This window comes from Lampetra planeri, chromosome 64, assembly GCF_965212315.1.
Source record: "Lampetra planeri chromosome 64, kcLamPlan1.2.h2, whole genome shotgun sequence".
Taxonomy (NCBI): Eukaryota; Metazoa; Chordata; class Hyperoartia; order Petromyzontiformes; family Petromyzontidae; genus Lampetra; species Lampetra planeri.
The window spans coordinates 486,211-511,220 of NC_136170.1; the positions used below are offsets into that span (position 1 = coordinate 486,211).

Sequence of the window (25,010 nt, forward strand, 5' to 3'; positions counted from 1 at the left end):
AAAGCGGGCAGTGGGGGGCTGGAGCCTACTCACCAACTCACCCTCTCACTCACCCACCAACTCACCCTCTCACCAATTCACCTACACTCACCCTCTCACTCATCCACTTACCTACTTACCCTTTCGCCCACTCACCAAGTCACCTACTCACCCTCTCACCCACCTACTCACCCTTTCACCCACCCACTCACTCACCAATGCACAACACACTCACCCTCTCACTCACCCACTCACACCCACCTACTCACCAACTCACCCACCTACTCACCAACTTACCCTCTCACTCACCCACTCACTCACCAATGCACATACACACTCACCCTCTAATTTGTGGAAGCAAAGGTCGCTTTTAAAAAAAAAGCTTCATAACCTTACCTGGTTACACATTTTTCTTTAAATGGTTGAGTCCGGCTTGGGAAGAATTTTGCATGAATCTGGAGGTTTTCCCTCCCGTATCTGGCAAGGTGGGGTGGGGGGGCGCTCTCACCTTGCTCGATTTCCGATCACGACCGCTGCTGCCCTCGCAGGAGGCCCCACGACGTGTCCGAGGTAAAGTCGAACACCACCAACAACAACGCCACCACTAACACCACCAACAACAACACCACCACTAACACCACCAACAACACCACTAACACCACCAACACCACTACCAGCAACAACACCACCACTACCAACACCACCACTGCCAACACCACCACCACTAACACCACCACCAACACCAACACTACCAACACCACTACCACCACCACTGCCAACACCACCACCGTCTTTAGTGTTACACCTTCAGCAGCTCGCCTTTGGCAACCATCGCCACGATCCTTCTCAGCGACAAACTCTCTCGCCACGCAGCGCGCAGCAGCCTCGACGCATTGACGCCTCTGGGCGCTGTCACACGATCCGCGTCAAGCTCTAGCGCGCTGCAGTGCTGTACAGTAGGGCACGTGGGTACTGTCACACGCGTTTGTTTAACACACAACACGCTTCGTTTTCGTCGTATATTTGTTTAAAAAACATTATTCCACAAGGTGCACGGTTATCCACCATCAGGGCAGCCATGGTCTGTCCACTGCTGGGTGAAGGACAGGTCAATGCCTCTGAAAGCAAATTAAATATTAATATAAACACATCGAGACCATTAACAAGCCTCTTCGCGATTCCGATCTCGAAAGTGAAATCAGCAGAAGTCGCGTGGGACTGGGAGCTGCTTGGACGGGTAACCAAAGACAAATATTCCCCGGGTAGCCTCAGCAGACTGCAGGGGCAAGTGCTGTTAGCGAGTAGGGCCTCTGAAGGCCGGCACCACGACCGGGCCGCCTTTGTCTCCCCCCCAGTGCTGGCGATGTTGACTACACACCGCACCAGGTACTCATTTGAGGCTGAGTCGACCTAGGGGAGGCCTCAGATCGGTTCAGATAATCGCTGTCACCGGTGTTGGCCGTGAGCAGGAATCGAACTCGGGTGACCAGGTTCGTAGCGCCACCACCGGGTCCGTGCATAACAGGTGCTATAGGCTTGCTGCTGCGGGGCAATGGACATCAGGCGGCCATTGGAGCACAAAGCCCATTGTTGTACTGCACTTCTACGGCACCACGCCAATTGATTGCTTCCATCACGCGCCTTCAACAGCGAGCGCTCACCGGCGTGGTGAAGTATGGTCAAATGTAACCCCACCACGACTTGAATCATTGTCCCTCTGACGCAGCTGTGAGGTGACGCATGCGCACTGGGATGCACGCGCACCACGTGATCTACGCGTGTACACGCACCACGTGCCAAGCACGTGGTGTGGCGCACACGTGCGATGATTCACCTTGACACGCGCACGCGACAGATCACGGCCGAGAGGGATTTGACTTCCAGCAAAACTGCAGCCGACGACCCTGAGACTCTGAGTTGTCCCACAGGCGCCAGACTTCGAGTCCGTCTCCCGCCGCGGGAGCTGAAACGCAGTCGTGGTGCAGGGTTTGTTGTCGTGTTAATAAACACAACACATGCGTCGTGAATATACTTCACTAGACTTTTGCCCGTCCAAGGGCGGGTGCATTGCAGTAAATCCTACACTTGATATTCATTGCATCAATTTGTGTGCAATTTGTAAGGGCGCGGTGACACAGACTTCTTTCATTTAAAGGTGATAATCCCTCGTTCATCACGACGTCCTTTTTACTTCGATGTCTCAACAACAGCGTGACGGAGATCACGTGATGACGTGGGGGTTCTGCCTTGTGAGGGTTGTGAGTTGACGCCGAGGAGGGGGGAGGAGGCGCCTCGCCCCCCCCATGTGGAGTGACGTCACCCGCTAATTAATATTAATAGAGGGGGGTGTCCATTTGGAAGACGTCACCTCGTCATGATTATTAATGAGGGGGGCTGTTCGATGTGGAGTGACGTCACGATTATTACTGAGGGAGGGGTGCTACATGTTGAGTGACGTCACCTGCTCATGCTTATTAATGAGGGGGGGTCCATGTGGAGGACGTCACCTGTTCATGAGTAAAAATGAGGGGAGGGGCTGGTCGACGTGGAGTGATGTCACGCGTGGGACACACAGACATTGTTGGCTCATCATCGCCGTAACTGGGACACGTGGTGTGCAGGGTGAGGGAGAGGAGGTGGTGCTGGGTGGCGCACGTGAGGAGGGTGGAGAACGGCATTTGGTTGACTTCCAGTGGTCTGTGACGAGATGGTGGTGGTGGTTGTTGTGAGGCTCTAGGAGAGCTTTGAGAGGTCGATTTGTCATCTGTCGCAATCATTGCGGCATCTCTTGGCGGCATCGGTGACTCTGGCCATGGTTAACCTCTTGACCTTTTGCTCAGACACGTGGTGCTGCTGGTGGTGACTGGATGTAGTCAGGCGCCGGCCGCGCCGGCCACTTCACTTTGGGTGCGTGTGTGTCACGTGTCCATTTAGCGGGGGAGCGGTGGCGCAACGGTTAGCGGCGCCGCCCCACGAACCCTGGCGACCCGAGTTCGATTCCCCGCTCACGACCGATATTGCCGTACCGCGGCGTGCGGCTGCACCTACGTACGTCCGTCAATCTTCTTGCAGCACAAGCCGTACGTAGCCGACCGTGCTAGTTGGGCGGCACGGTCCTCTACGTCGCGTCAACCGCCGCGGGCTCCGTGTGCGTGTCAGATGCAGCAGGCCGTGCGAGTGATGCGGGCCATCCGCATGCGGGAGTTCGGGCCGTCCTCCGTGCTGCGCCTGCAGACGGACGTTCCCGTTCCTTCGCCCAACGACAAAGAGGTCTCTCTCTTTTCTCTCCTCCCCCTCCTCTCTCTCTCCCTCCCTTCTCTCTCGCCTCTCTCTCTTTTTGTTTACGATCAGTGGAAACAAGAAGATGCTCGGTGTAATCGGCACTTTGCTTCGTTCATCATTTCGTATTTTTTTTAAAACTCTTTCCTCTCTTCCCTCTCTCGTCTTTTCTCTCTCGTCTCTCCTCCCCCTCCTCTCTTTTGTCTCTCTCCTCTTTTCTCTGTCTCTCTCCTCTCTCTCTCTCTCCTCCCTCTCTCTCCTGTCCCTCTCCTCTCTTTTCTCTCTCCTCCACGCATGGCCTCACACGGTCCTGAACTTTGCACTGCCTCTAATAATACATTTGAAGTGGGTGGGTGAGTGGGTGGGTGCGAGAGTGGGTGGGTGAGTGGGTGGGTAAGCGGGTAGGTGAGTGAGTGGTTGGGTAGGTGAATGTGTGGGTCGGTGAGTGGGTGGGTGAGTGAGTGACTGAGTGAGTGACTGGGTCAGTGAGTGGTTGGGTGGGTGAATGGGTGAGCGAGTGACTGAGTGAGTTCTTGAGTGAATTAGTGAGTGATTTAGTGAGTGAGCGATTGGGTAAGTGAGTGGGTGGATAGCTAGACTAGGGAGCGAGGGAGCGAACGAGTTATAAACTCCACACCTTCCATCACCATGACCCACCGCCCCACCCCGTCACCAATGCGCGCAGGTGCTGATCCGCGTGCGTGCGTGCGGCGTCAACCCCGTGGACACGTACATACGCACGGGCACGCACACGCGCAGGCCCGAGCTGCCATGGACCCCGGGGGGTGACGTTGCCGGCACGGTGGAGTCGGTGGGCCGCTCCATCTCCTCCTTCAAGGTGGGAGCCACGCGACCGGGGGGGGGGGGGTGTGGACCGGCTCACGATTGGGGGGGGGTGGGGGGGACTTTGTCTTTTTGTTTTCCACAATAGGGGTTCTGTTTTGGGTTAGATCGAGTGAACATGGACGTGTCGTTAAACCCGTCCATGTTGTGAATGTTGTAGTGGGTTTACTCTCCAAACCACGCACCGGCTAGTGCCGGACTAGTAACTAATTGGCACGCATTGTTTACGTGACAAACCTTGCCGATTGGCTGTGTTGGGTGGTTGCGGGTTTAAGGACAGTATTATATTTTACACGCTCTAACCCAAAAAAAAACTTATGGATAATATTGGTGTCGCGAAAGCCCTGCTACTACGACTACTACGTGTTAAACTGGTTGTTGTTGAGTGTGTGTGGGTTAGATCAGCGGCGATCCACGGGCTGGGTTGTAGGAGAGAGATTCTCTTCTGCTGTGGACCTTGTGGCACATTGGGGTGCCGCAGTCTAGCCAGGAGAGATGTTAACTCCCTCGCCTGATATACAGGAGGTGGTGGGTTCGATCCCAACCCTGACTCCTGCTGTATGTTTGCAGTTTGCGTGTCTCTCTCTCTCTCTCTCCCCGTGGTGGCGTGGATTTTTCTCCGGGTCCTCCGGTTTCTCGATTTCACGTTTAGAATCAACGTCACCACGCGTTTAGAGTATTTGGCTGCTGCTATGTAAATGTGTACGTGATGACGATGATAAGCCACTTAATGAGCTATCATTTGTGATAGCAGTAGTGGGGCCTTACCTGGTCAAATAAAAATATAGTTTAAATTGTTTAGTTTAATTTAAATCTCAACAAAGTCTCTCATCATTGGCACACAACAATTGTCGTGATGGCTGATGGCAAATAAAATTTCCCGACGAAGAATTAGTATTTAAAACAATCGTAACCTCCACCAACAGATGGCGCCAGTGCATAGCACTTCTATTGTATATCACCGGGTTAAACTAAATACTAAACTTGTTATTTTACCAGGTAAGGCGCCACTGAGATATGTGGATCTTTTCCGAAGTGACCAGGCTATCGCAAATGATAGTTCAACAAAGTGGATAATCATCACCATCATCACCATCGTAGAGCAGCCAAAGAAATATTCTAAACGCGTGACGTTGATTATACGTGGAGGGAAAAGCCAGAGGACCCGGAGAAAAATCCACGCAACCGCGGGGAGGGAGACACTCAAACTCCAAATATACAGCAGGCGTCAGGGTCTTCATCAAACCCACGACCTCCTGTATACCAGGTGAGGGAGTTAACATCTCCTAACCACCGCGGGTTTAGTCCGTCTTGGTAATCGTTGAAGGCCGCGCGGGGGATCTTTGTGTTCCACAGTCTAGAGTGACAATTCGATTCTCTAGAACTGCTTTTTGTGTGCACCTCCGATGAGCACGGTTGGCTACGTACGGTGCGAAAGAATTTCAACAAACAACCGCCATGCGCCACTAAGTTGCGGTGATGTCACCACGGCGCTTGTGCCAGGCTAGGTGCACGTTAAGGCCATGTGAAGTGTCGAATGCCCGCTGGCAGGAGGTCACGGGATAGATCCAGGTGGTGCCATGGGTTGACTGAGATGACTGGCCGATGCACCACCTGTGCCCCCTACTGTGTCAACTTGCTGTGTTTTAGCCACCCGGCGCTCCGCTCGTTGTTGTGAGCGTTGCTCCTCCGCCCTCCGTTGTTGTTGGAGGGCGACTGCCTCCAACTGCCCAGTAGCGTCCTTCACGAGCCTCCTCCGCAGAGGCCGATCTTGACACCGCTGGTACCGGTCATCGGCAAGTCCACAGCTCCACGTTCTCCTGTACCACATCACTCCATCTCTTCCTCTAGATCGTGCCGCGCCCGTTTAGCCGCCTCTATCGGTACTCACACGCAGTCTGTTGAAGGCTTCACGGGGGGACCTTTGCCGTTGGTGTTGCGAGCAGGCGGGCGACCGCGTGTACACGGCGCTGGCGGAGGGCGGCTACGCCGAGTTTGTGTGCGTGGCTCACGACCGCGTCTTCACGCTGCCCGCCCAGCTGGACTTCCCGCAGGGCGCCGCGCTGGGTGTGCCGTACTTCACCGCTTACCGCGCCCTCGTGCAAAAGTAAACGCGCCCGACGTTCGGCTCCGCGGCGACGCGGCCATCGGGCGCGCAGGCGGTGCGACTGCACCGAGGTCCGGGGGCTTCCGGGGGAACCTGAGCTACGAAGAGAGCCGGGGGGGGGGGGGGTGGGGGGGAGATTTGACAGTGGGCCCCAGTTTTTAAAACTTAAATGAAACTAAGCATCGCTGGACGTCTGATCGTGGGCATCAACAGCGGTGATGTCACTCCAATTGCCTTAAACTTTTAAGCAAATTTTTTTGCTTTTTCTGGGTAAGGCCCCACTGGGAGTGTGTAGTTAGTTTATGATGACGGTAAGTAGCTTATCATCATCATCGTCGTCGTCGTCACCGTGTGGACATTCATAGCGGCAGCGAAATACTCTAAACGCATGACGTTGATTCTAAATGTTGTGGGGAATAACGGACCCACGTGACCAAGGAGAGAGAGAGACCCAAACTCCAAATATACAGCAGGTGTCCCCAAGGTCAAGATCAAACCCACAACCTCCTGCAGACTAAACTAGGAACTATTTTTATTTTACCAGGTAGGGCCCACTGAGCTATATTGTTACCTGGCTATCACAAATGATGGCTTAACAACGATCCGTGATGTCCCGACGGGACGTGTCTGTGTGTGTCCGTGGGGTTGAAGGGCCGCGACGAGACCGGGGGAGACGGTGCTCATCCACGGAGCGAGCGGCGGGGTGAGCCTTGCCGCACGCTCGCTCGCTCGCACGCTCGCTCGCTCGCACGCACGCTCGCACGCACGCACGCTCGTACGCTTGCACGCACGCTCGTACGCTTGCACGCACGCTCGCACGCACGCTCGCTCGCTCGCACGCACGCTCGTACGCTTGCACGCACGCTTGCACGCACGCTCGCTCGCTCGCACGCACGCACGCTCGTACGCTTGCACGCACGCTCGCACGCACGCTCGCTCGCACGCACGCTCGCACGCACGCTCGTACGCTTGCACAATCTACGACGTCGTAGTCCTGGCTTTGAACGTTAAAAGAAAATGCGTCGCCGCGTGCGACCGCAGGTCGGCATTGCGCTGTGCCAGATGGCGCGCGCGCTGGGCACGCACGTGATCGGCACGGCCGGGTCGCCCGAGGGACTGGAGCTGGTGGCCAAACACGGGGCCCACAGCACCTTCGACCACCGCGAGGATGGATACGTGGGCCGCATACAGGCGAGTGGTCCGTCACGCCGTCGATTGGCGGCGAGGTGTTAACTGCCTCGTCTGGTATGCAGGAGGTCGTGGGTTCGACCCTTCACCCTTGACGCCGGATAAAAACAGATTGTTATTTTAGCAGGTAAGGCCCCGCTGAGCTGTGTAGCTGTTTTTCAGAATGACAAATGATCGCTCAACCAAATGGCTCGTCATCATCGTCATCATCGTCATCATCGTCATCATCGTCATCATCGTCGTCGTCGTGTGTAAATTGATAGCAGCAGCCAAATACTCTGAGCGCACGGTGACGTCGATTCTAGATGTCGAGGGAAAAACCGGAGGACCCGGAGAAAAATCCACACGACCACGGCAGGGAGAGACACGCAAACTCCAATATACAGCAGCAGCAGCAGCAGGCGTCAGGGTCGGGATCGAAGCCACGACCTCCTGCATACCAGGCGAGGGAGTCAACATCTCCTAGCCACCGTGATGATGATGAGAGAGAGAGACACGCAAACTCCAAATATACAGCAGCAGACGTCAGGGTCAGGATTGAACCCACGACCTCCTGCACACCAGGCGAGGGAGTTAACATCTCTTAGCCACCGTGATGATGATGAGAGAGAGAGAGACACGCAAACTCCAAATATACAGCAACAGCAGGCGTCAGGGTCGGGATCGAACCCACGACCTCCTGCATACCAGGCGAGGGAGTTAACATCTCGCAAACTCCCCGTGGTCAAGTTTAGATGATTTGGCTGCTGCTATACATATTCTCCACGTGATGGTTGATGAGAAGCCACTTTGTTGAGCCATCATTCGTGATGGCCAGGTCGCTCCATAGCTCAATGGGCCTTACCTGGTCAAATTAGATTCAAAATATTTCTTCCTACTGGAGGAATCCGATGAGCTATGAAGCTCTTTCTTCCACAGACGTGCGGTAAAATAAAAATAGAAGTAGCAGTGGTACGTGCCGAAGATAACAATTTCAGATATTAACAACCGACCTGCGTTCTGTTGACACGACATCAATTTTGCGAAACAACTTTGGTGACGGTCGACTAGAATGTGAATAGCATGATGGTGTGTGCCGGTTGGCGGTCAGGAGCTGTACCCACGCGGCGTGGACGTCGTCTTTGAGATGCTGGCCAACGTCAACCTTCCCAGCGACCTCAAGCTGCTGGGGCAGAACGGCCGCGTGGTGGTGAGACGTCTCTCTGGCAGACACTCCAGCACAGAGAGTGACACCGCCACACACCACTCACCACTCGCCACCCACCCACCACTCACCACTCACCACCCACCCACCCACCGCCACACACCTCACCACTCACCACCCACCCACCACCACCCACCACTCACCCACCCACCACTCACCACCCACCCACCGCCACACACCTCACCACTCACCACCCAACCACCACCACACACCTAACTACTCACCACCCACCCACCGCCACACACCACCCACCACCCACCCACCGTCACGCACCCACCACTCAGCACCCACCCACCACCACAAACCTAACCACTCACCACCCACCACCCATCACACACCTAACCACTCACCACCCACCCACCGTCAGCCACCTAACCACTCACCACCCACCCACCGTCAGCCACCCACCACTCACCGCCCACCGTCGCACACCCACCCACCGCTCACCACCCACTGCCACCCACCACTCACCCACCGCCACCCACCACTCACCCACCCACCACTCACCCACCCACCACTCACCACTCACCACTCACCGTCACCCACCACCCACCGCCCACTGTCGCACACCCACCCACCGCCACTCACCACTCACCACCCACCGTCACTCACCACTCACCGCCCACCGTCGCACACCCACCCCCCCACCGCTCACCACCCACCACTCACCACTCACCACCCACTGCCACCCACCACTCACCCACCGCCACCCACCACTCACCCACCCACCCACCACTCACCCACCCACCACTCACCACTCACCACCCACCGTCACCCACCACCCACCGCCCACTGTCGCACACCCACCCACCGCCACTCACCACTCACCACCCACCACTCACCACTCACCACCCACCGTCACTCACCACTCACCGCCCACCGTCGCACACCCACCCACCGCTCACCACCCACCACTCACCACCCACTGCCACCCACGACTCACCCACCGCTCACCCACCGCCACTCACCACTCACCACCCACCACTCACCACCCACCGTCACTCACCTCCCACCGTCGCACACTCACCCACCACTCACCACCCACTGCCACCCACGACTCACCCACCGCCACCCAGCCACCACTCACCACCCACCACTCACCACCCACCACCAACTCTCCCTCCCAGATCATCGGTTGCCGTGGCGCCGTGGAGATGAACCCGCGTGAGACGCTGATGCGTGAGCTGCACGTCATGGGGGTCAGCCTCTTCAACTGCAACGCGGTGAGCGCCCCGCACCCCCCACCACCCCCCCCCACCGCACCCCCCACCGCACCCCCCACCGCACCCGTCAGAATACCACCACGGTGGCCAGGAGATGTTGACTACCTCGCCTGGTGCGCAGGAGGTCGTGGGCTCGATCCCGACCCTGACGCCTGCTGCTGCTGTATATTTGGAGTTTGCGTGTCTCTCCTCTCCCCGTGGTCGCGTGGATTTGTCTCCGGGTCATCCGGTTTTTCCATCCACGTTTAGAATCAACGTCGCCGCGTGCGCTCAGTGTGTTTGGCTGTGTGGACGTGCGTACGCTGCACTTCTTTCTACCGTACGTAGCCAAGCGCGCTGAACGAGGTGCGGGACAAGCCACTCCGTTGAGCTACGTGGCAGCTCGTAGAACAAAACATAGTTTAGTCGTTGTTTAGAACGACCCGCCCCGCCCCCTCTTGCAGGAGGAGCGTAGTTTAGTCGTTGTTTAGAACGACCCGCCCCGCCCCCTCTTGCAGGAGGAGCGTAGTTTAGTCGTTGTTTAGAACGACCCGCCCCGCCCCCTCTTGCAGGAGGAGCGCCGCGAGAGTGCCGCGGCGCTGCATGCCGGCGTGGAGAGCGGCTGGCTGCGTCCCGCGGTGGGAACTCGCCTCCCGCTGGAGGAGGCGGCTCGCGCCCACGACGAGATCATCTCCGGCAGCCCCACGCTCGGCAAGATGGTGCTCACCATGTGAATGCCGCGCTCGCTCGCCGGAACTCACCAGAAGTCACCGGCACTCACCGGGACTCGCCGGCGCTCACCGGGGGCTCACTGACACTCACCGACACTCACCGACGCTCACCGGGGGCTCACCGACACTCACCGACACTCACCGACACTCACCGGGACTCACCAACACTCACCGACACTCACCGACGCTCACCGGGGGCTCACCGACACTCACCGACACTCACGGCACTCACCGGGACTCACCGACGCTCACCGGGGGCTCACTGACACTCACCGACACTCACCGACACTCACCGGCACTCACCGGGACTCACCGACGCTCACCGGGGGCTCACTGACACTCACCGACACTCACCGACACTCACCGGGACTCACCGACACTCACCGACACTCACCGACGTTGGGACGTGCAGCGGGGGATGTTGGGAGGTGCAGCGTTGTCCCCGCGGAGAATCCGTCGGTGATCGGACGCCTGGCACGTGCTCTCAACTGCGAGGTGTTTGTGCTCGTGAGCTGGTGGTGACTTGCGACCCGGTTAAATGAAAGGAATTCATTGATCAAAGGAACCATTAGGAGTTGATTGAAACACACGACGTGATTTTGTGTTGCAACTACAAAGGTGGAATTTTTAAGATTTGAAAAAATATATAAAATTCAGATTGCGGTGTACGTGATGATCTTCATGAGAATTAAATAAACATGCTACGAATGCAAGATTCTCCCTCGCCATATATACAGTATTGCCTTCAATATGTCCATGAGTCTTGATGTCTATGTAAGTCTAGATGTCTCGTGAGTCCAGTATAAATTTTGATGTAAATCTGTGGGTTTCTGTGTGAGTCTGTGGGTCTCTGTGTGAGTCTATGGGTCTCTGTGTGAGTCTGTGGGTCTCTGTGTGAGTCTGTGGGTCTGTGAGTCTGTGCGTCTCCGTGTGAGTCTCTGTGTGAGTCTATGGGTCTCTGTGTGAGTCTATGGGTCTCTGTGTGAGTCTGTGGGTCTCTGTGTGAGTCTGTCGGTCTGTGAGTCTGTGCGTCTCCGTGTGAGTCTCTGTGTGAGTCTATGGGTCTGTGTGAGTCTGTGGGTCTTCGTGTGAGTCTGTGGGTCTCTGTATGAGTCTGTCGGTCTCTCTGTGAGTCTGTGCGTCTCCGTGTGAGTCTATTGTATTTCTGTGCGAGTCAATGGGACTCGTATAGAACCATAGAGACCAATAGAAACCCACATACCCAGAGAGACCCATACTCAGAGGCATCTTCTTAGGTTTTTTCGGTAAAGTCACGTAGAAAGTAAAATAAAATACAAACAAAAATCACGACGTTTCGGAGGCTGATTTTTGTTTTTATTTTATTTTACTTTCTACGTGACTTTACCGAAAAAACCTAAGAAGATGATTCCTTGCAGTCACGAAAGCTTCAAATCTAGAACTCAGAGGCAGTTCAGCAAGAGGGTGCTGCCCTCTACTGCAGCGCGGCGGAATTGGGGGGAGGGGTGGGGGTGAGATTCTCCAGCCCCCCCCCCCACGAGAAACATGCAAGTCGCGGCCACATATTTCTGGCACCCATCTCTTCACGTCCTCCTCGTCGTCGTCGTCACGCCATCCTCTGTTGGCTCTTCCTCCCCTTCCGGTTCCAGAACAACAACAACCACCACAACACACTTTTCCTGTTGTCCAGCATACTCCTACTACTACTACGTGTGTGCGTGCACTACTAGTTTCACTTTCACTGCCTGCACCACCACCACCATCACCACCACCATCACCACCACCATCACCACCACCATCACCACCACCATCACCACCACCATCACCACCATCACCACCACCATCATCACCACCATCATCACCACCACCACCACCATCACCATCACCACCACCATCACCATCACCACCATCATCACCACCACCATCACCACCACCATCATCACCACCACCATCATCACCACCACCATCACCACCATCACCACCACCACCATCATCACCACCATCATCACCACCACCGCCACCATCACCACCACCATCACCACCACCATCACCATCACCACCATCATCACCACCACCATCACCACCATCACCACCACCATCATCACCACCATCATCACCACCACCACCATCACCACCACCATCACCACCATCGCCACCACCATCATCACCACCACCACCATCACCACCACCGCCGCCACCATCACCACCATCACCACCACCACCACCATCATCACCACCATCACCATCACCACCACCATCACCACCACCATCACCACCATCATCACCACCACCACCACCATCACCACCACCATCACCACCACCATCACCACCATCATCACCACCACCACCATCACCACCATCACCACCATCACCACCACCATCATCACCACCATCACCATCACCACCACCACCATCACCACCATCATCACCACCACCATCACCACCATCACCACCACCACCATCACCACCATCACCACCACCATCACCACCACCATCACCACCACCATCACCACCACCATCACCACCACCATCACCATCAGGTTGTCTGTGTGCAGCCTTCTTCTGACTCCCAAGTCCACTCCACTCTGTGGACCCAGCTTAGATGCAGCAGCAGCAGTCGTCCTTGTGTAGCCGTGTGTCCCGCACTGTGCACGTGTTGTAAACATCTCGTCTAGAATCACGTGGAGTTTACTTGAGCCCAGGTGTCTGCTTCTATAGAGACTCCTCGACTTAACAACATTCGACTTACGAACTTTCAGAGATACGAACAAACGTGGTCCCCACAGCGCCACGTGGTCCCCACAGCGCCACGTGGTCCCCACAGCGCCACGTGGTCCCCACAGCGCCACGTGGTCCCCACAGCGCCACGTGGTCCCCACAGCGCCACGTGGTCCCCACAGCGCCACGTGGTCCCCACAGCGCCACGTGGTCCCCACAGCACCACGTGGTCCCCACAGCACCCGGGGTCCCCACAGCGCCCCGGCTCTCGCACGATGCCCGTGACGCAGTCACTGCGAGTCTGTCGATGGTGGGCGGTGGGGCAGTCGACTCATCTCGACTCGGGCTGGACACGATTCACGATTCAAAGTTGAATTTTACGATGACGGATTTTTGTCGTGCTGATGTTTGGAGTTTCGACACCGCGGAGTGTGGCACTGATGTCGGATCGATTGGTACCCCAGTCGCGGAGTGAAGTACACCCCTGGGGAACAAACATAGTGTCTTCTTGGATTTTCCGTTTGCACTTAGTCACATATTCACTTTAAGATGTTTTCTTGTTTATGTTTTTGTCTTTTGTTTGTTGCGGTTGCACCCGATTCAAGAGCCGAATGGCTCACAGGGCTATGCCAAATACATGAACTTGAACTTGATTTTCTTGGTTCTTTCGGTAAAGTCACGTAGGAGGGAAATAATAAAATAATAAAAATAAAACATAATAACGCAAGCAGCCGTCCTCAGGTGAGGACGGCTGCTTGCGTTGTAGCCGAAACGTCGTGAGAATTATTTTATTATGTTTTATTTTTTATTATTGTATTATTTCCCTTCTACGTGACTTTACCGAAAGAACCAAGAAGATGAATCCCTGCAGTCACGAAAGCTTTACATCGAAATTGAACTTGATTCTTGATGAGTCCAGCAGGGGGGGACGTCGCGTGGCCACGAGATCGTGGGGACAGAACGCGGAGCCGGGCGTCAACGACCTCCGCCGGGGTCATCCAGGGACTCGGGCTCCCGCTGAGCGTGGAGTCTGTGCGCTGCCACCAGGCCGAGGGGCACCGCTCCCCGTCACAAGAGCCGCATGGCTCACAGGGATATCTTCTACATATATACAAAGTTGTGTGATTATGTGTCTGTTCAACATGTTTAGCGTACTTCCCGACATGCAACAAACTTGAAATTTGCCATGTGGGTACTTTCCAGACTGTACACCATGCAAACATTATTAAAATACACTTAGGGTTGTTTTTGGGGGGGAGGGGGCTCAATAATGCAGAGATTTTTTGCACGGCAAGTGAGCTGTGACGTCACATCTGTCACGTGACCCACGCGTGTGGAAGCGTGACGCAGTGTAGTGTAGTGGGTAGCGCGCCGCGCTACGAACCCGGCGACCCGAGTTCGATTCCCGCTCACGGCCACCACCGGTGAAGATTATTTCAACCGCTCCTGGTCCTCCCCTAGGTGGACTCAGCCTCAAACGAGTAACTGCTGCGGTGTGTGAACATCGCCACTGGGGAGACAAAGGCGGCCGGGCGTGGTGCTGAAAAGGAGCTCGCTGCTCCTTGCCCGGTGATGTATAGAAACAAACTGAACGAAGTTGGAGTATAAAACTAACACTCAAGTCTCAACTCTGACCCAAACGGATAAGATCAATGGGGGGGAATATCTGAGCTGGCCGTGGGCCACCCCTAGATCGACTCGGCCATAATTACAAGTGCACCCGGCGCTGCCGTGTGAACGCCGGCACTGGGGGGAGACAAAGGCGGTCCTGGCCCCACGTGGGGTGCGTGCGGGTGGCCTTGTGCGAGACCCCCACGTGGCAGCAGCGTCCACGCCACTCGGCTCGACGATGATGCCGCCCCTCTCCTCCATCTCCCTCTCGACGAGTGCTGCATCTGCAGCAGCCCCTCTCGCAGACTCCCACGGCCTCCGACGGGCAGCTCAGAGCTCGCCGTCTTGTGCCACCGACCGAGCACACGGCCTCCTCCAGCGCCCACTGCTCCTTGAACGTCTGTTTGCACTTAGTCACATAGTCACTTTAAGATGTTTTTTGTCCATTTTGTTTGTTGCGGTTGCACCCGATTCAAGAGCCGAATGGCTCACAGGGTCTACACCTAATAAATGAACTTGAACTTGAAGGCCGGCACGGCGTGGGTCAGCCGCGCCGCATGGCGGAACTCCGGCCCACACACCCTGGGGCTCCGACCGGAGCGCGGAAGATGCCCCAGGGCTGCTGGCCGGACGTTTACCCTCCACGGCAGAGGTCGCAAACGGGTTTTGATTCCTTACCCGTACCCGGCCGCACCAGGGTCGCAAACAGGTACCCGTACCCGTACCTGGCCGGGTACGGGTACCCGGGTATCGGGTACCCGGTTACGACCTCTGCTCCACGGCCACCATCCTCGCCCTGTACATGGCGCTCCATCTCCCTCCCCCCATCTCCCTCCCCCCATCTCCCTCCCTCCATCTCCCTCCCACTCCCTTTGTCGTGTGCGGCCGTCAGCCTGCGGTGGGGTGGGGGGGCAGAGATCTTTGTCTCGCGACGGCGTGCACTGTGCGCAGGTGTTGCTGTGTACAGTCTGACGCGCGCTCGGAGATTTGGGGGATTTCCAGGGGGTGAGTGGAGGAAGCGAGCGACTGCCGCGTGCTAGAACTGGTCCTTGGGCAAGGCCTAGGTCGACTCAGCCTGAAACGTGTAACCTTGGTGCACGGTGTGTACACATCGGCCCTCTGGGGAGACAAAGGCGGCCGGGCGTGGTGCCGGTCACTCGCCACCTCCTCGTGTGCTGCTATACTCGCAAGAAAGCACTTGCCCCGACAGTCGGTGAAGGCTACACGGGGGGGGGGGAATCTTTGTCTTTGTGATGTGAAACTAATCGCTGCATCCGTTCTGCGCAAGCCACCTGCGTTGCCCGCGATGGTCGCTGTAGTGCTTTCCCGTCGGCGTGGAGGTGGAGGAAGCTGTGTGGCGACCAGACGGATCTCACTCCACGTCAAGCCGCGGGCATCTACAACCACTCGCACCCATCGCAGTCGTATCACGCTCACAACAACGCGGCGCTTGTGCCAGGCTAGGTGCACGCTGAGGCTACGTGGACGTGTCGAATGCCCGCTGGCGGGAGGACACGGGACAGACCCCGCAAGTGACTGACATGCCTGGCAGATAGATGCACCATCACTGCTGCGCTCCCAAACTCGCTGCGATTTAATTGCCCGGCGCTCCGCTCGTTGTTGTGAGCGTCGCTCCTCTGCCCTCCGTTGTTGCTGCTGCTGCCGCAGGGCGACTGCCTCCGAACTCGCCAGCAAAGTCTTGCACGAGCCTACTGCCTGTACGGCGACACTTGAGGTCATTGGGCGATTTTAATAAATTAACTAAATCAATTGTTTTTATTTCACCAGGTAAGGCCCCACTACTGAGCTCTTCTTCAGAAGCCACGTGGCAATCGCAAATGATAGCGCAACGAAGAAGTGGCTCATCACGGGGACATCTATCGCAGCCAAACAACTCTAAACGCGTGACGTTGATTCTAAACGTGGAGGGGAAACCCGGAGGAGGACCCGGACACAAATCCACGGGGAGAGAGACGCGCAGAAATATGCAGCAGCAGGCATCAGGGTCAGGCTCGAACCCACGACCTCCTGCATACCAGGCGAGGTAGTTAACATCTCCTAGCTACCGTGATGATGAGAGAGAGACGCAAACTCCAAATAAACAGCAGCAGGCATCGTCAGGGTCGGGCTCGAACCCACGACCTCCTGCACACCAGGCGAGGTAGTCAACATCTCTTAGCCACCGCGGCGCCTGAAATACATAGCTGGGTTATTGTGTTTATTTATGATTATGTTTATTTTAACAAATCACATATGGTTGTTTAATATGTCAGCAAATGTTCCATCAGTAACATGGATGCACAATGCATGACTTTTCTTTTGAAATTAATTTAAGACTTTTTAGAAGATAATACAAGGTGTTTCAAAAAGATGGACCGATTTGAAATCGCTATATCTCTGCAACCACAAACCGCCCATGAATGAAACTCTTACCACTTGAAAGGGCGGGGCATAGAGTTTCAAATGATTACTGCTCGATGCCTCTCCCAGCGCACAAACAGCCCCTAGCCTCAGTCATTCGCAAGACAACACTGCCTCAACGTTGGATAGGTCGCACGAACCCCAAGACTTGGCGCTACACTCTTGGCCCCCAAGATCCCCAGACACACCCTGCGGCCTTTTCTTGTGGGGATACGTCAAAGACCCGTGGTGTTTTTGTGCCACCATTAGCGACTCGTCTGGATGACCTCAAAAACAGAATCACGGCAGCGGTGACTTCAGTGGAAGAAGACGACATTTTGAGAGGCGTTTGGGACGAATTCAACTTTCGTCTCGATGTTGTCCGTACAGCAGGTGGAGGGCACATAGAGCATTCATAAAATGGTTAGTAAAACTTGATAACTCATTAAACCGTTTGTAACTTTTCGTGCAATTGTAACATGTTGGCATCGTGAAATATACTGCTTTGAAATTGGGTCCATCACTTTAAAACATCCTGCATTAGAGGTGTGATCTGTGAACATTCATCAGATGTGTTTTGTTGTCTCAATCCACTCGGGGTTCCCTGGTCGAGTTGTATCGAGGTGACCACCACACAGGAAGAAGTAATGTATATATTACTCATGATGATGATAATAGGGAAAATATTTACTTAGAGAATGAGCAATTAAAACGTGCTTATTCGAGTGTTAAAATTAATTAAGAGTGTTAAAATTAATTAAGAGTTTTGGGCCACCCTGTATAACAAGACCCCTACGTGTCATGACTTCTGGGCCACGCTGTAATGATGGGCGAGGTTTCCAGCCGTGGCAGTTGTCCAAGACGTAGCATCAAATATTTTCTCCTTTCAAGGTCGCGTTATTTTCGAACGTTCTCCGTATTTTGGGGGTTTTCCAGAAACGAAAGTTAGATTTCCTGCGGCAGGAAGCCGGAGATTTCGGAGAAAACCCCCAGATCTCGTACGAGGTGGGTGACACTCAAAGCTCACAACAGTCGTTATCATCATCAGCAGCAGCAGCAGCATCACCATCGCCACCAGAAAACAGCATCAATAACAGTAGCATCGTAATAATATATATTTTATAACCAGCCCGTGAGGATTACGAGGTTGGGTGCTTCGAAAGGCAACATCGGAGGAACTTCAATTTTGCCGGAACCAAAACTTCCTCTAAAACGGCGGGGGGGGGGGGTCCATGATGAGTGCACACGACGCAGGCAGCCACGCGCGGTCACGAGACTGAGGCAGGTCACCAGAGCCACCGACTGTGTGGCCGCCCCGGGCCCCGCGATCGGGGGGGGGTAAACATCGTGATTTGCCCCGGGTCCCTCACCACCTTCCTATGGACTGTCCGGGCGGTGGCATTCTCTCTTCTCTCGTTATTCGTTGCTGAACCTCACCCGCAGAATTTGTTCACCTTTTTTGTTTTCCACATGTCAGAATGGACCACGCGGCTTCAAATCGTACCGAACTCGCAGAGTTGCTTATGTAGGTGCTGCTACTCGCTAACGGCACTTTCCCTCAACAGTCTGTTGGGGGCTACACGGGGGATCTTTATCTTTGGTGCATGGAGGTGAGCGCGGAGGGGAGGCAGGTGAGGGGTGAGGTGAGAGATGTGAGTAGGTGAGGGGGGCATGAGGTTAGTGGAGAGGTGAGGGGTGGGGTGAGGTGAGGGATGTGTGTAGGTGAGGTGAGGGGTGGGGTGAGGGATGTGTGTAGGTGAGGGGTGCGGTGAGGTGAGAGATGTGGGTAGGTGTGGGGGGCATGAGTTGAGTGGAGAGGTGGGGTGAGGTGGTGTTGAAGAGTCTTCCCTTGTAGAGTGACCTCACTCAACTAAACTCGTTTCTATTGCAGCAGGTGAAGTCCCACTGCCCAACTCCGTAGCTCTGTGTTTATTTGCAGAAGCGACTTCGCTATCGCAAACGATAGCTTAGCGCGGTGGCTTATCGTCACCATGCACCGTGTGGACATTTACAGCAGCAGACAAAGACTCTGGACGCGTGGCGTTGCTTCTAGATGTGGAAACAGGAGGAGGACCCGGAGAAAAATCCACGCGACCACGGGGGGAGAGAGAGAGACGCAAATTACAAATCTACAGAAGGCGTCGTCAGGGTCGTGATCGAACCCACGACCTCCTGTACACCAGGCGAGGTAGTTAACATCTCCTAGCCACCGTGATGGTGATGAGAAACGCAAACTCCAAATATACAGCAGCAGGCGTCAGGGTCGTGATCGAACCCACGACCTCCTGTACACCAGGCGAGGTAGTTGACATCTCCTCGCCACCGCGGTGATGGTGATAGAGACCCAAGCTCCACGCCACCCCGAGCCGGCAGCGACAGCTCTTCACGTGGCCTCAGAGTGCACCCAGCCTGGCACGAAGCGCCGTGGCTACGGCACCGTCAGTCGGCATTGGCGTGGGGGGGGGCTCTACCTGCCGTTGTGTCGGATCGAGGATTGGGGGGCGCGCTGCGGACACCACAGCGAAGAGAGAGGAGAGGGAGGTGGACCGATCTTCGCCTCCGACTGCTCTCGACATTTCCACGTGATGATGTTGATGATGATAGGCCACTTTAACACGTAGTGAGGCTTTCGCGAACAATGTCATCCATCTTCTTGGTTCTTTCGGTAAAGTCACGTAGAATGGAAATAATAAAATGATAAAAATAAAACATAATAAAATAATTCTCACGACGTTTCGGCCACAACGCAAGCAGCCGTCCTCAGGTGAAGAACAGGTCTGTCGGGGAGACAGCGTCTGAATGAAACACCCCAGGCTCTGTCTTCCCGACAGACCTGTTCTTCACCTGAGGACGGCTGCTTGCGTTGTGGCCGAAACGTCGTGAGAATTATTTTATTGTAGTAATAGGTTTTTACCCTTTTAACTGGTACAAAATCTGACACTTTTATACAAGGCATCAGGTTTGCAATAACCTCAACACAAGAAGTCAAAATGCAAACAAAAATAAACAACTCTGATGATGATAATGATATGCACTGTCCTTGAAGTTGATTGGTTCACACCCGAGACAGCTTTCTTTAGAGCCTAGTCTCCATTGGTGTCGGACCAGAGTGAATTATTTTATAATGTTTAATTTTTATTATTTTATTATTTCCCTTCTACGTGACTTTACCGAAAAAGAACCAAGAAGATGAATCCCTGCAGTCACGAAAGCTTTAAATCGAAATATCCTCCATAATAGAGGTTTTATATATCAATGTGTAGTTAAACCCGCCACCACCCGACACGGCCAGTGAGTGAGTCGTGATGAGCCCCTCGGCTGAGGCTGTCACTCGCGATGGGCTGCAGGTCGCTCTGACAGAGGGCCTGTCCAGGTGCACACATTGGGGCCGTCCATAAATGACGTCACGCACCTAGGGGGGGGCGGGGGTCAGACATTTGTGACGATTTGTGACGATGGGGGGGGGGGGGAGTTGAGAAATGTGACGTCACATCAAAATGCTGCAACTTTAAATAAATATAGACAACACGTTCTACTGAATTAAATAGACTTTTTAATAAATGTTTTCTCCTACAACATCAGAGTGCAGCGCCACATTAAATACGCACGATAGTTTAAAGCGATTTGAAGCATGTTTTATTTTTTGGGGGGGCAGAGCTTTGTGACGTCATATTTGAGGTGGGGGTCTGACTTTTTGTGACGCCGTGTGACGAGAAGGGAGGGAATAAATCCTACAAATCGCGTGACGTCATTTATGGACGGCCCCATAGCCGCGTTGGTGGTTGGGTTGCTAGCCGGGACAATGCCCCCCCCCCCCCCCAGCTGCGGTGACGTTCAACAAAATCCCCCCGGGGGTCACGCGAACACAAAGACAAAGCCTCCTCCTAGCCCCGTGTAGCCTTCACAGACTGCCGGGGCAAGTGCTGCCGCTGTGGCACACGAGAGGCGCGGGGGGAGGGGCTACCCAGCAACACCACGCCCGGCCGCCTTTGTCTCCCCAGGCGTGACGATCACACACGGCAGCGGGTGCGAATTTGAGGCTGAGTCGACCTAGGGGTGGCCCACTAGCGCGGTGTGGGTCGTGGCCCGAGTGTCGGTTGGGCCACCGCGACCCACAACAACAACGCAAAGACAAAGATCCCCCGTGTAGCCTCAACAGACTGTTGGGGCAAGTGCGGTCACCGCTACGCCGCGCGACGAACCCGATCCTCGCTCAAGGCCAACGGCGGTGACGAGTCTCTGAGCCGGTCCTGGGCCACGCTCCCAGGCCCAGTACACATCGCCACTGGGGAGACAAAGGCGGTCGGGGTGGTGCTGGCCACCCACCCCCCTCGGTAGCCTTCATAGCTGCCGCCCGCTCACAGCTGCACTTGCCCCAACAGTTTGCTGCAGGCTACACGGAGCAGCTTTTTATTTGTGCCATGCTAGCGTGGTCCTCTTCTGGATCAACTCGGCCTGAAATAAACAACGGTGGGGGGAGAAAGACAAAGGTGGCTGGGGCCAGCGGAAGCAGGTGGCCACTGACTGCGACCCCCAGTGGTTTCCCCTCGATGGGGATGTGGGGAGGAGGAGGAGCGAGAGCGAGAGCAGTCGTCAGTTCCCTCCTCGCAGGGAGGTTTGGGACGAACATTCTGACATGTTGGGGAAGAGTTGCGATGAAGCAGGTGAATGTCGCTGTGTCGTGTTGTCGTGTTGTCGTCTGGCGCACGATGGCAGCAGCGGCAGGTGCAGCAAGGTTGTTGTTGTTTGTGTTGTTGTTGTTTGTGTTGTTGTTCTTTAGGATCTCGAAGCCAATGTCGAGGTCTGCTGCTGCCATGACGAGAGAGAGACACAGATAGACAGAGAGAGACACAGAGAGAGGGATACAGAGAGACACAGACAGACAGAGAGAGGGAGACAGAGAGAGACAGACAGAGACACAGACAGAGAGACACACAGAGAGACAGACAGAGAGAGACAGACACAGAGAGACAGAGACACAGAGAGAGAGAGAGACAGACACAGAGAGAGGAGAGACACAGAGGGAGACAAACACAGATAGACAGACAGAGTCAGACACAGAGAGAGAGAGACAGACACAGAGACAAACAGAGAGACACAGACACACAGAGAGAGTTCGTGTCGTGTCCGCTGCTCCTCCTCCTGTTGGAGCAGCTCAGACCGCAGCGGGTTCACTGAGAGGTCCGTGGCCTGGTGGCCACGCTCACCACACTGCTGCTGCTGCGGCTTGTGTCTCTAATGCATCTCTGTGGATCTCCGTGGGTCTGTGAACCTCCATGAGTCTCTGTGTATCCATTGGTGTATCTATGGGTCTCTATGTACATGTTGGTGTCTCTATGGGTCTCTACGACTCTATGGCGCTTTTAGCGCCACAGCGCGTCGATTTGTAGCGTTCATTTTCATTTGTTTGCTGGTGACTGTATTTCATATTGGAATCGCCTCCAGTGCAATTGCTGCTGGCGGCAATAAAAGTTGTTTAAAAGTCAAAAGAAAGTCTATGCATCTCCATGGGTCTCTGTGCATCCATTGGTGTATCTATGGGTCTCTATGTACATGTTGGTGTCTCAATGGGTCTCTACGACTCTATGCATCTCCATGTGTCTCTGTGCATCCTCTACGGGTCTCTATGGGCTTACCACGTGGTCTGTCGCCTGTGCGCGCAGTCCACGCCTCGCTCGCTGCACGAGGGGGCGGCGGCTTCCTGCCGACCTCGTCGGGACTTTCCGAGCCGTGGGCAGAGCCGCGTGGCGAGCGAGTCTGTAGGAGGAGCGGTGGGCGCAGTGGTTAGCGCGCTGCGCTGCGCTGTTCAACCTGAGTTTGATTCCCGCTCACGGTTCAACACCGGTGACGATTGTCTGAACCGGTCCCAGGCCCCCCCCTAGGTCGACTCGGCCTCAAATGAGTAGCTGGTGCGGTGTGTAAATATCGCCACTGGGGAGACAAAGGCGGTCGGGCGTGGTGCCGGCCACCCACCCCCTCGTGTGCTGTGCCGGCCTTCATAGGTGCTCGCTAACAGCACTTGCCCCTATAGTCTATTGAGGCTACAAGGGGGATCTTTGTTGTCTTTTGGTGTCGCAGTGGTGAACGCGCTGCGCTACGAACCCCACCCATTGCGCGCTGTGTGTGTGTTGACCTTAATAGGTGCTCGCTAACACCGCTCAGCCCCAACAGTCCGTGTAGGATACACGGGGTCAGAGCAGGACATGTCAACACGCCACCCACTCTGATGGGCGGCGTCTCGGGGGAAATTCCACATTCCGATGACGGGGGCTTCATGCCAATGCTGTAGACAACATTGCTATGTTGGTGATTCTAGTGATGATGATGGTGATGATGATTATGATCGTGATGATGATCCTGATGATGATCGTGATGATGATCGTGATGATGATCGTGATGGTGATCGTGATGATGATCGTGATGATGATGATCGTGATGATGATTGTGATGATGGTGATCGTGATGATGATCGTGATGATGATGATCGTGATGGTGATTGTGATGATGGTGATCGTGATGATGATCGTGATGATGGTGATCATGATGATTACACGTCACTATGCAGTATTCTGGAGAAGAGCAAGTTTCGCTGGCTGGCCGCCCAGCGCGCGTTCTGATTGGATGGAGGCCAATGCCCCGGTAGGGGGGAGGGGCTTGTGGGGAGCGGGGGGCGGCCTGGGCATTGTGACGTAAGAGAGGGGGCGGGGCGGGGGGTTCACGGTACAGGGCAGGAGAATGATACAAGTTTGACAGGCTGGCTGCCTGGACGGAGGGAGGGAGGAACGGACGGTCACGTGACAACAAAACGTTGTGCGCGGGGAGGCTGCTTGCTCGTGGTGACAACAACAACAACGACAACAACAACAACAACGACAACAACAACAACAACAACGACAACAACAACAACGACAACAACAACAACGACAACGACAACAACAACAACAACGACAACAACAACAACGACAACAACAACAACAACGACAACAACAACGACAACGACAACAACAACAACGACAACAACAACGACAACAACAACAACAACGACAACAACGACGACTGCTGAAGAAGATGGCGCGCTTGTAATTAAAGTTTGAGAGACGATGAAGAGGTGGGGGAGGAGCACGCGGCTGAGACGACGAGTGGCTGAGACGACGAGTGGCTGAGACGACTCGTTGGTGGCATCGTCCAAAGTGCTCAGACGATTGAAGTGAGCTCGTGAATGGCGGACACGCCGATGGCTTGAAGGGGCGGCTTGGAGTGGCCTTCATGGAGCAGTGGAGAGACCCTGTCTGATGACGCGTTCATTCGCTCATGGAGCAGTGGAGAGACCCTGTCTGATGACGCGTTCATTCGCTCATGGAGCAGTAGAGAGACCCTGTCTGATGACGCGTTCATTCGCTCATGGAGCAGTGGAGAGACCCTGTCTGATGACGCGTTCATTCGCTCATGGAGCAGTGGAGAGACCCTGTCTGATGACGCGTTCATTCGCTCATGGAGCAGTGGAGAGACCCTGGCTGATGACGCGTTCATTCGTTCATGGAGCAGTGGAGAGACCCTGTCTGATGACGCGTTCATTCGCTCATGGAGCAGTGGAGAGACCCTGGCTGATGACGCGTTCATTCGTTCATGGAGCAGTGGAGAGACCCTGTCTGATGACGCGTTCATTCGTTCATGGAGCAGTGGAGAGACCCTGTCTGATGACGCGTTCATTCGCTCATGGAGCAGTGGAGAGACCCTGGCTGATGACGCGTTCATTCGTTCATGGAGCA

The 25,010-nt window shown here is 55.0% G+C and overlaps 1 protein-coding gene across 1 annotated transcript; it reads left to right on the top strand.

Moving 5' to 3' along the window:
- Positions 1-452: 452 nt before the first annotated feature.
- Positions 453-11,246, top strand: LOC144737112 (zeta-crystallin-like). The gene is made up of 9 exons (XM_078619792.1): positions 453-549; positions 3,139-3,249; positions 3,944-4,096; positions 6,048-6,208; positions 6,860-6,911; positions 7,250-7,399; positions 8,487-8,585; positions 9,728-9,823; positions 10,375-11,246. The coding sequence occupies exons 2-9, from the start codon at positions 3,139-3,141 to the stop codon at positions 10,534-10,536; spliced, it is 984 nt and encodes a 327-aa protein (XP_078475918.1). The 5' UTR covers positions 453-549; the 3' UTR covers positions 10,537-11,246.
- Positions 11,247-25,010: the final 13,764 nt, after the last annotated feature.

Bases quoted from the DNA above. Each gene is read 5' to 3' on its own strand.
- LOC144737112 (XM_078619792.1), top strand. From the start codon at position 3,139: ATGCAGCAGGCCGTGCGAGTGATGCGGGCCATCCGCATGCGGGAGTTC. The intron at 3,250-3,943 runs GTCTCTCTCTTT...CAATGCGCGCAG, and splicing joins CTTCGCCCAACGACAAAGAG to GTGCTGATCCGCGTGCGTGC. The intron at 9,824-10,374 runs GTGAGCGCCCCG...CCCCTCTTGCAG, and splicing joins GCCTCTTCAACTGCAACGCG to GAGGAGCGCCGCGAGAGTGC.